Source organism: Panthera tigris, chromosome A2 (assembly GCF_018350195.1).
Source record: "Panthera tigris isolate Pti1 chromosome A2, P.tigris_Pti1_mat1.1, whole genome shotgun sequence".
Lineage (NCBI taxonomy): Eukaryota > Metazoa > Chordata > Mammalia > Carnivora > Felidae > Panthera > Panthera tigris.
In genome coordinates, this window is record NC_056661.1 from 87,457,074 (window position 1) to 87,469,607 (window position 12,534).

Sequence of the window (12,534 nt, forward strand, 5' to 3'; positions counted from 1 at the left end):
TGTGAAAATACTCTACTCTTGCATTTTTATAAGCAAATAAATAATCATCAACTTAGAATATATACTATTTAATAAACTTGTGTATTTCCACTATGGATTAAAGACCTAGTACCTTTTGTGGCTATATAAAATGATCTAATGAAAACTGAGTATAAGAAACTTACTATACCTCAGTTGGCTTATTTTTGAACAAACATGTTTAACAAAAAAAGTCACCTTGCCAACTTCTTTTGCAGTTTCTAGGTCATTAATGAAGTTATCAAATTATATGTTGATTCTTGGGCATAGTGCTAATTTTCCAGTTTTCTGACCCTTAATATAAGTCTTCTTCAAAATCTGAAGTAGTAGATAGGTAAATGTTATCCTACAATGATTCAAATAGCATTATGGTTAGGATACATATTTTTTCCATATATACTAAGCTACTAGTGAAATAAAACATGAAATTTATCCAATTTTATTAAATTGCTGGTACAACAGTATACTCAATGAGCTGTTATATATATCAAAGTGGTTGTAGATACTCTAATAGTTTTTAGTCTCTACAGAAAACACCCTATAGCAAGTCTGATGTCTCAAAAAGAACACATCAGACTAAGAAAAACTAGTGCTGACAGATGTAACTAAGAACCTAAAAACTGTCAACTATGAAAGTCTGCTAGTTGAGTATACTGCCATTCTTAACTGTAAGCCTTCTAAACTGTTTCTAAGGAAAGCATTCTTTACTGAGATGAACAAAAAGTTGAGTGAACTGCATTTCCACCATGGCAGAGTTACCTGAGAAGCATGTGTTGAAAACAAAAGTTCATATGTACTCTGGACTTTATGTTCACAGCTCAATATGAAGTAAAAATGTGGCTTAGATCACTTAATGTATTGGATTACAATTCCTAAGAAGGGTGTGGTGAGAAGTAGAAGGTTAAAAAAAAACAAAAAAAAAAAAAAAAAAAACATTTCCTGATGAAACTGCAGCATTACTAACACAGGTGTAATGTGGGACATGGATGGTGAGCAAAAATCAAACAAACCTGAAGACAAGCCATTATGTTGTTAACACCTTAAGTAAATTCCACTCACAGAATAGCACAGTAATGAGAAACAGAGGAAAAATAAATTTATGTGTCTCTCTCTATTACATGGATACACACACACAGACACAGACAGACACACACACACAGTGCATGGATGTAATCCATTTCTTGAGAGTAAAAAGGTGTGGGAATAATTTTACATTTTTACATTTACTGAACATCTTCTCTGTATGAATAAGTATAATGTGCTGGCTTTGTTATTTATATCGTACTTTTAAAACTAACATTTTTAAGTAGTTAATATGTGCATATGGCACAAAATAAAAAATATAAAATTTATAAGGTATCAAATCTGTCTCTCAGACTCTCAGACTCCTTTACAGCAACCACTATTACTTTTTTTTTCTTGGTTTCCACTTCTACATATATTCCAGAAATATGTAAGCACTCAAATGTGATATGCTATTAAATTGTCTTATTTAGTTCTCACAACTAGCGGAATTAGACTGTCCATGCCATTTTACATATAAAGAAATTGAGGCTCAGAGAGGTTCAAATAATATTTTCAATTACAGTTAATTAACCTAGGGAGTACCTCTTTGATCTAATACCAGGTGAGAGCATATTCTAATGTCAAATTACATTCTTTCCTGGGGCAAGGCAGAATTCTAGCTTGGGGAAACGGATCATAACTAAAAGTCCTAGACCCTTGCCATAGATTTCAATAATATGATTTAGTGATGGATTATTTCTAAATTATTAGGATTATAATGCCTGGAGAAGGCTTCAATGAGGAAATAAAACTGCTTTTCAAATTGACTATTGCTTTTATGTCATGAAAACGTGAGATGACACTTAATTAGTGAAGAAAATACAAGATTTTATTCTTGCAGCCACACCTGGCATTTCTTCTGAGCAGGGGAGAAACTGCTATTCTTAATAAAAAATAAATAAAGTCATTAAGATATTTACAGGTAGATGAAATAAAAAATACTTAAAAATAAATACTGGAACTATTTCATATTGACAAAATGATTTTTATTAAAGGAGATTTGAAAAAGTAACTTTACTAAGGTCATTTAAAAACTTAGGACCTGTTACAGGATTTGGAGACTTAATTTAGTAGCTATGCATGGCTAAGGAAAGAATCCATATGTTTTGTGGTCATCGGCTTAAAAACCATTTTGAAAAGAAGTTATACTAAACCTTGATAAATTTCATGAACTAATTTTTTAAGCTGTCATCTGGCTTTCAAGCTTATTACTGGTTGAAACTGCTTACTAGGGGGACTAGTGACATAAAAAGTATCTGCTGTCAGGATTCAGCTAACCAGTTTATAGGTGGTTTGAGCCAAACATGAAACTTTATTTCCTAGTATTGGGAACAGAAACAGCCCGGGACTACCTTGAAAATTTCTCTTATGTGCTGAAATAAGGAGAATCTATTCAGTCTTTTCGGCAGACAGGCTTTCCCAACAGGCAATCTCTAATACACAATGTACTACCTGTATATGTCAGAGATAGTTCTTACTGTTGTATGTAAAAGTTTGGGAAAATATTCATGTTGAAAAAACTCCATTAAATCATCAAGCACTCTTTTTAAAAAATCACAAGAGAAAATGCCAAAAAAACCCACCAAGGGGAATTAAGTGTACTATGAGAAGAATTTATAGCACAGTTATAAGGAAAGCAAGTAACAAAGTCACAGCTCTTGAATGAAAATGATGTTCCAGAGATTTTGAGGGATTTTCATTTTTCTGTACCTTGCTATTTAGCTGATTCAGAAATTAATTTATGTGGGCTTGAATAGTTTTCCTTGTCAATAAGCACTAAATACCTCTAAATGTTACTCAACTATTTGACCATATCAGAGAGGTGAGGTCTGGATTTCCATTTGAAAGCTGCTTCTTTTTTAGCCACACATCCTTTCCTTGATTCATGAAACTTCCATCATTCTCTTTTCCTTTTCACAACCCTAAACAGCTTTTTCAAAGAAATTCTAATATAAAACCAAAACTATGGAGTTTCATATTCTTTGTGGACTTGTGTGGTTGCATACCATATGAACTATGTAATACTTACTTGTCATCATCCTTTCTCGATGGAATATTAAAATAAATAATCAAGCAAATCCCCACTGAGAAACATACCACAAATTAAAGCTGCTTTAGGCATGAGTTAACATACTGCTTTTTGAACAATATCTATCTTTTTTTCTTCAGTATGCAATTTAAATAAGTACAGGTTGCAAGTTTGCGCAAGGTAGAACTCCTCCCCTTTGTTTAAGACAACTTTCAAATTTCTGTGTGTGCACTTAAGGAAGTTTTCTACATGTAATCACTAGGCCAGCTGTGAAGAGGAAAATTATAAGTGTGCTACGTTTGCTGCATTCCTCCAGGTCTTAAACTTTTGTTAAAATGCTTCATGAATGTATCAAATGGACTGCAATTGTCTACATTTGAAAAGCAATAGAGGAGATAATTCATGTTGTACTTTTCTCATTCTTAATAGAAAAGAGATCAGAGATCAGCGGAACATACTAGTAAACACTAGAGAATAGTGGTAAAAATAGATCTTCATAGTTAATGCTGTAGTCAATATGACTAGAGTTTATTTTGCTAAGTAGAAAAACAAGTTATTTTTTAGAAACTAAAGACTAACAAAATTGAACCTTATGACATATCAAATAATAACCTAAATTTACTTTTTAAAAATCTAGATTTATTATGCAAAATTCAATTAGAAATGTTATGCTTGATGAGTTTCACTACCATTTTTGTTATGTTATGAAATAATTACCTTCTATATTTTCTAGAAAAGGAAACAAAAAAGGAAAGAAAATGAAAGTTATATAATTTCTACATGATCATATAGAAAAATGTATTCAGGAACAGACTAATGACTCAGAATCTTTTGTGTTTTTGTTTGTTAGCATGCCTAAAAGTCCAAAAAAAAGAAAAAAAGAAAAAAAGAAAAATTGTTTAATGATGTATCACCTTTTTTTCACGTGTTTATTTAGTGGTAGTCTAAAGGTGATTAAAAGTATGTGGAAAGAATTCTTTATTTTTCAATACAGACTAAAGTTTTCTCCCTCTTTAGCTTACTTCAATCTTTCTATCTCCATCCTTTGAAGTATGACTAAGGATTCCCCACCCATCTGCATTGCTGAAGGAAAAGAAGAAAGAAGACAACCAGAAAAAGATGGTTAGAGGCAAGTGTAGAGGAAATACATTAAATGTTTTGTTAGATTAAAAACATGGCGTAAAGCAAAAAACAAAAAAAAAAAGATGAATAGTGAAGTCCTTCATTTATTCGAGGTGACACAATAGGTTCTCTGAGAATTGTATGACCATTAAAACTGTACGATTACAATGAACAAAGATAGACAATCTCATTCTTTCCTTCTGACTTGTCAAAATTCTCCCTTGAAACTCCTCTTTTATAAAAAGAAAACCAAAATGACTTACTCACAGATAAGAATTTTAAAGTCTTAGTGGAAATGTATGGTGACAGCACAGGCAATTTTAAGGACACGTATTAAACCATTTTGATTAAAAAGAATCACAGACCAAACAGTGCAATAATCAAAGCAGCATTTAGTATTTTTTTCTTCATTTTCAAAATATTTGAAAATATCTCAACCGGCATCCTCCTAAAATAGTTTGTGATTAGTAATGGAAAATGTTGGTATATAAAAAGGAACAATCTGGTTATTATCTATAGAAAGTTCACTGTTTAACTGTTGACCACGCACCTATTAAAAGAGATGCCGTCAGCAGTTTAGGGTCATATGGACTCTTCCCACGGCCATTTTCAAAATGGGAGTCCTCCAGCTTAAAAATGTTATCCTGTAGAAAAGAGAAAGAAGGGGTGAATTTATTTAAAACAAGAGCTATGTTAACATACCTGTTAATCAGAGAGAGGTTGAGCATTTGTGTCTACCATCAAGAAGTATTATTTGTGTGAACTTTAGAGATGGCAAAATAATTTAAGTGGATTAAAACCAACTATTAGTAGCCAAGCATTTACTTAGCTCAGTGATTATTAGTACCAATTAGCACGTTTCAGGTAATAATGTATAAATGAATTCTAAAGAATGAGACCAGTCGTGATAAGAATAGAGTGATCATTTTATCACATAGGTATGCCAACCATGACCCTAATGACTCTTGAAGGAAAGAATTTTAAATTTAAATGATTCTTTTTCTTCCTTCACATAGAGGAAAATATAGCAATTCACTACATTAGATATCTAGAATAAGACAGATTATCTTACTTTTCTGTATGTACTTTCCAGAAGGAAATGCTAATTAGCCATAGCAGTCACTTGACCCACTCCATTGTTCCCTCAACTTTTCTGTTTATGTTTCTCGAGCATTTTTAAATTACTCACACTAGAAGGTGGAAGATACCTGAAACTATCTTTCTCAATTTCTGTAAGTGTGAAATATCACACTGTATGTTATGGAAGGTGTTGCCTGAAGGTAGTGTCATCAGAACAATAGCACAGAGGTGACATATTTTTATCACAGGAAAACCTGCTCAGCTGAGGCTCAGGTACCCAGAAACTGGAACATTTGACTACATACAGAAATAATCACAAGTACCATGGTAGAAAATATCCAGAAAGCACTGCAACAAAAGCCTTAATAAGGAAGTAAGTAACTCATGACTGAGACCCCATCTCAGCTACAAGTGTCTAGCTACTGAAATGTCTATGTGACCATGGAGTAAACCGGGGAGAGGGGTAATTTCTAAACACTCTTTTTAGAACCAAATGCTCTGGGAATTAATTAGGTCAGAATATACATGCTTTTTCCAGTAGCACATTAACTTGTCCACAGGCTGAAATAAAATAGCTTTTTTGGCAATTTCTCTACAATTCACATAAAGTATTTTCTATCTCCTTAGAATAATAAAGGGTATTCATTTTATGGCCAATAAAGATCACTTTATTTAACATTTAATATTTCTGATGGAGCTAATGGCAGGGTTTCAAATCATGACTCTTAAAATTCATTTGAGTTAGAAAAGAAGAGAGAAAAAGGAAGCCAACCAACAGTGTTTTCCATCTTTATTACTGTGAGTGAGAATTACTGATTTTAGCCTTTTTTGCAGTGATTCTGTATTTGGTAATAAGCTATCCCCTAGTTATGATGGTCGTTTAGCTGAGTTCTGAAATATACAGAGCACAAAAGTTTATGGGGTTTCTCAGAATTGTGCTAAGGTGCAGTGGGAAGGGCAGTGAGTCAGAAGTCAGGCCCACCTGGCTCAATGATTAGCTCTGTTATTTTTTTGTCACCTATTAATGTCTCTGAGCCCTAGGTCTCTAAAAGTCAATGGCAATAGGATATGTAACCTCACATGTTTAAGGATTGAAGAACTGAAACAAAGCATTTTTGAAGCAGCAAAATAAAAAAAAACACAAATTATTTTTACTTTAATACTGTTCATATAACCACTATAACCAAAGATTATTCAAATTTAGCACATATCGTTATCATTATTGTAAACTTTCCTAGTATAATTTGAAAGAAATATTACTTTAAGACAGTTATGTGAGTTAGAAAATTATAAACCTATTTACAGATACAAATTTATCATAGGCACATATTAAAATTATAATATGAAACCTGACATATGCCAAGAAAAAGTACAGAAGAATCTCTTGAGTATTACTTAGATTATTTTGATAAAAATTAGGTAATAAACCGAAATTTTCTCAGTAAAAGATACACACTCTGTTGCCACAAATCACAGAAAATGTTATTAAAATTTGTATGATTATTTCTCACAATAAGGAAGCAGTAAGGAGAAGTGATGGTGTGGCTGAAAATACTGTTATAAATATTATTATAAATTTCTTGTCCTCATAAGACATTTTATGACACTGACAAAGACAGAGGACCCATCCATCAAAGTAGGAGTCACTGAATGTCTGGGATCATGTGTCCAAGTTAATAAGACAATGCCAAGGTAGATAAGAAGTACTTCCAACCTCATGTTTAATATTTGATTTACAAGGTAAAGGATTAAACTTCACAGAAGAGAGTTTAAGCATGTCAGTTATGGTTCGAGAGAAGATGAAAAATTACCTTTTGCCATGGTGTCAGATAATGTGCTCAAAGCTGGCCTTTTCCTTTCCCCTTTTTCCTTTAAATGTAACTCTTACCCAAATTTCTGGGTATCCATCATGTAATTCTATATTCTTACACAGCTTTACTAAAGGGCAAAACATTGAATTTCCTTTCCAGCCTACAGACAAGGGAGCCTGGAATAAGTATAATTCAATTTCTGAATAGGAAGGTAAAAGACTTTTCTTACACAGAAATGTTTATAGTGTAAAATTCATACCCATTACATATAATAATGGGGTGCAAAGGTGTTGGTATCAGACAGAACCAAGTATTATCCCGGATCTTTCTTTTATTAATTCTGGGCCTCAGGCAACTCCTACACCCTTCTGAAATTCCAATTAGTATGCACTCAAAAAATATTCATTAACTTCATTTTTCCATTGTCTATAGTTGCCACAATAAAAACATTCTTTCCTATATCGATTGATATCTCTTGCGCCACATTGGGAATGCCTGCCTATATTTTCACTGGTAGAAATTAGGATAGCTATTGAAAATATATGTAAATGCCTTGGACTCCCAAGATGCACTGAAAATCTTTCTTATGTACAACTAGATCACAGTCTAGTTCAAAAGCTTACCTGAAAAAAAATATCACGAATTATAATATGTATAACATTTCTCAACTAAAATACACTATCCTTTTAATATGTCTGATGTGATTCATAAGAAACAACTATAATGCTGTTTTTTGTCTTGTAAGCAAGACCTATTAGATGTGTGAAGATATTAACCCGTTGCAAGAGAAAGAAAGAAAGAAAGAAAGAAAGAAAGAAAGAAAGAAAGAAAGAAAGAAAGAAAGAAAGAAAAAGGCTCTGTGTGTTAATATAACTGAAGAATAACACCCTATGTTGTCATATGTAACATATCACATAGACAACCGTCTGGCTGGGCTTAGAAGGGCTTTTGAAATCTGATTGCTATTCAATGATTTTCTGTTTTAAAAGTATTATATAGATCACACATGTGAGTAATAAGACCAGAAATCCTAAGACCAAGGTATACAATTAAACTTCATAGCTTCTATGTCTTATTTGGGCTGAAGTGATTTTCATTTTTAGAAATCCATGAACAAAAATCTAGCTGCATGGATTCTAATTGCTTTAGCAGATACTATGAGCATATCATATAAGTTATTGGGCTATATTTTATTACATGATTGCATCAGTTTTCAGCAACTATTTTTAGCTTTCAAGACCACTCATTCCCCTTTGTCTTTTGGATTTCCTGAATGTTATTAGACTGTGGTGAGGTAAGGCATTAGAGGAAATAATAACTGTGCTAATGTCTAATCCAAAGTCTTATAAATTATAAACCATTGGTGACATCATGGCAATAAATTTCCGAAATCTCAATCTTCCCCAAGTAATAAATTTGGGGCACAAAGTTGTAATTTTAGTTGTTTTATTTAATGATTAAAACATAAATGATGTTTGTAAAAAAGAAAAGAAAAAAAGGAAAAGAAAATCCTACATATATGTGACAGAATGACCATTTTGGGTGGGAAACTAAATAAAATTAAGTCAAACCAATACTTGGAAAGTATTTAAAAACATATACTATTCTATTTTCTTTCAAATTGCTCTTTCTCCTCTCTTGCTCCTTGTAAAGGACACCTTGTTTGTCAGTTATACTGAATTATCAAAATTTCCCTGGTCACACTATTCTTTTTCTCATCCCTGCCTGAGACCTCTTTCTTCTCTACTCACTTACTCTCAGCCCTCAACCCCAGGGTGAACTTCCTTTCCTTTAAGAGTAAATTAAAAAGTCTCTTCCTAGGAGAAGTCTTCAGAGATTCTTGCAGATATAATTTATTAGCTTCCTTTGTGCATATCCTAATTAACAATACTACGCAGGCAATGACTATTTTGGCTTCAGCAAAGACGGGATGTAATAGGATCTCACAGGAAATATTGTGGCATAGTGTATTTTGCCCAAAGGAGATGCTTTTGTGGATCAAATTCATCTGGAATTTACTTTTCCTAAAAAGGTGACTAGATCTATGTTGTGCAATATTATAGCCATAAGCCACATGCGGCTGTTTAATTAATTAAAACTAAAAAGTCCATTCCTCAGTCATACTAGCTACATTTCAAGTGCTCAATAGTCACATGAGGTCTGTGAATACAGTACTGAATAGATGCAAACATTTCCACTGTCAGAGAAGTTCTATTGGACAAGGTAGCTCTGGATCCAGAATTCCATTCCCTTAAAAATCCATGAAATGTACAAGGAGGAATCATACTAGAAAGACAGTATAGTTTTTACTAACCAGGGTTATACTAACACTTAATGGCAGTAGAGATGAATATAGGTCCTGAATATTCTTGTGTATCATTCTTCCATTTGAATCACTTTTCTCTAATCTATGCAGTTATACATTTTACCCATTATTTAAAGTTTAGGTCATGATACACAATCCATTAAATGTTTATTGATTTTACACAGAAAAAATATTTTCTCCCTGAAACTTGCATAGCAATCTATTCATACCCTCTCAGTGTCATTTGTTACTTTCAGCGTTGATATTCCATGGGTGCACGCTTTTTTTTTCCTATTAAATTACTTTGAGTAGAGGAAAAGATATTATTTGCCAAATACTAAAATAGAACTTTGCACTGAGTTAAAGCTCAGTGAAAAAAATGAGTGAATAAATGAGTAACTGACTGAGTCAAAGAGGCTCTGTAGAAAGACTATATCCCAGGGATAGAAAGGACATAAGCCCCGGCTCTAGGGGCTAATAATTTAAGGATATGACCAGACAAACACAAATGTGTGGTAGAGGAAGACTACAAAATTCAAATATTCAGGCAAGTTTCAAAGTGAGTTTTAGGGGAAATATGATACAAGTTAACTTTTTCATGTTATGTTACTGTTAATATATTATTGACACTTATCATACACTTCCAATATGAGTTTATTCTTACTATAAATGATAAAAATAAAACCTAGTGACAAAGGGTATAACCTTAGAGTCCTTTTTGTTTTTACATCCCTATTCCTCTTTAATTTTCATTGGGCCTTATTCATAAATATTACCCCTCTTAATAGAGAAATCTTCATCGAGGGTAAAATGACCAGAATGTTCCTCTGCAAAACTTTAAAAAAATTTTTTAAACATTTATTCATTTTTGAAAGACAGAGACAGACAGAGTGCAAGCCAGAAAGGGATAGAGAGAAAGGGAGACAGAACTTGAAGCAGGCTCCAGGCTCTGAGCTGTCAGCACAGAGCCTGACATCGGCTGGAACTCACCAGCTGTGAGATCATGACCTGAGCTAAAGTCGGACACTTAACCAAATGAGCCACCCAGGCGCCCCCTACTCTGCAAAACTTTAAAAACCTTTTCGCCAATGTTCTATTTCTCCTGTGTATCCTATCATTCTGGTATAACCTCACCATTTTGTACTCAACAGAAATTACTTCAAGTAATCTCTTAGATATATGCAAGGGGAATAAATAGCATATAAGAGGAGCTGTGTGCACTTGCTAAATGTAATTTTCTATTTATAAAAATACATAATTTCTTACTGGCATTTTCATCTTTGGATCTATTTTGGAAACTTCCTAATATATATAAATTTTATGAAACACTAATATAAATAATAATTAATATGCTAAATACATATTGAGCTGTGACTAAGAATTATGTTTGAAATGTGAAAGTAAAATGTCTATTTAATTCAATGGGGCATACGAGAAATTACAACAAAAATTTATAGCAATAGCATGTTATACACACACACACACACACACACACACACACACACACTATTACAATGCTTATAAAGCTATTTGGTGGCTATTTCACTTAACAATAAACATAGTAAATGTTAATGGTGCCCTAGTATTTCAAGTATATTATTTCGGTTTAATCTTCAAATAAGCCAATTATTATTATACCAGCTTTATAGCTGAGAAGCTGAGACATTTTACATATAATAATCAAAACCACAAAGCTGATAAGTGACCAAATAAGAATTTGATAACAGAACTCTTTCAAATCCATGTTTTTAACCACTACATTAAAATGGATTTACCATATATATTATTTGAGACATACCCGAAAATAGTAGAAAGTGGAAACCACAGGAGTTCAAAATGGAGCTAATTTTCTGAGGAAAGGCTTTACTTGATTTCATCCTTAAAAGATGTATTTTGGGGAGAGATGAGTGTATCTGTGAGCATGCATGTGTGCGTATATGTGTGCATTAGCTGTGGGTGCAGAGGGTCAGAGGAGCTCATAGAGAGAGGGCAGACGAAGCAGATTATTCTATCTAGGGGAAACAGCATGAATAAAATTCCCTCAAAAATAAGTTCCTATTAGATAAATAACAAAGCCGAGTTTAGACAATGAGGAATATATACATACATTAAGAGATAAGGCTGAAAAATACATTTGGAGTCCAACTGTGGAAAGTTTTCTGTGCCAAAATAAGCACATTAGTGTGTATTCAGAAGGTGTCAGTGACACAGCGATAATTTTAGCTGGAGAACAATAACATCAAAGAGGTGTAATATTATGATGAATCTGACAGTGATGTGCAGGATGATTTAGAGACATACGTGCCTGGTGGCAGGAAAAGAACGATTGCCATAGTCTGGGGAGAGGAGAATTAGGTCTTGTTACACATTGCAGCAATTTAAAGGAATTTTGTATGCTGTAGGTTGTGTCTTGGTCAAGTTGTTTGGTCTAGCTCCTATGTAGCTCAATGTTTTTTTGTTTTGTTTTGTTTTGTTTTTTAACTTGTTACATCAGAATCATCTTTCCTCAAGAAAACTGAAGCTAAGCATATACATGTTTTATAAGTAGTCTTTAGGGTTTATTGATTTTATGTAGTTAAAGAGTTTCCAAATTAGTTATTCTATAAAGACTTTTCTGTTTCTAACATGGTGTGATTCTTTATCCTATCACTCTGAACTTGGGACATTAGCTTCTAGTTCTTTGTCCCCTCTCTCCTTGAGCATAATGCAGAGCATTATCTAGATTTTTAAAACCCATTTCCTTTGCATTCTCTATACACTGTTACTTAGAATTCATTTATTTTTATGAATTCAGCTTCTGAACTTCAATCTCAATCCTTCTGCTATTCTAATAATTCAAACTTAGTTTCCTGGCCTGTTTGAATCACCTTATTCTCCATAGTTATTTCAAAGCTGAGAACTTTTAAAAGTCCTTGGCTCTTCAAGAAAATATAAGACCAATTACAAATAATAAACTTCATAAAAACTAGTCTGTCAGAAAGTTATTGGATTTATACATTGTGGGAAGATACAAAAGAAGTGTAACTGTGGTCTGTGTTACTGTATGCTATATAAATAAAGCAAACATAACGTGCTGCACCGATTATAATGTATGTATGAATCTG

The 12,534-nt window shown here is 32.9% G+C and overlaps 1 protein-coding gene across 6 annotated transcripts in view; it reads right to left on the reverse strand.

Annotated features, from left to right (window-relative positions):
- Positions 1-12,534, reverse strand: part of SEMA3A (semaphorin 3A) — a 456,004-nt gene that overhangs the window by 85,942 nt on the left and 357,528 nt on the right. For all 6 annotated transcript variants that reach the window (XM_042965369.1, XM_042965367.1, XM_042965368.1 and 3 more), the window contains one exon: positions 4,785-4,878. In XM_042965369.1, coding sequence (XP_042821303.1) covers positions 4,785-4,878 — 94 coding nt within the window. The remainder of the gene's footprint in view (positions 1-4,784; positions 4,879-12,534) is intronic.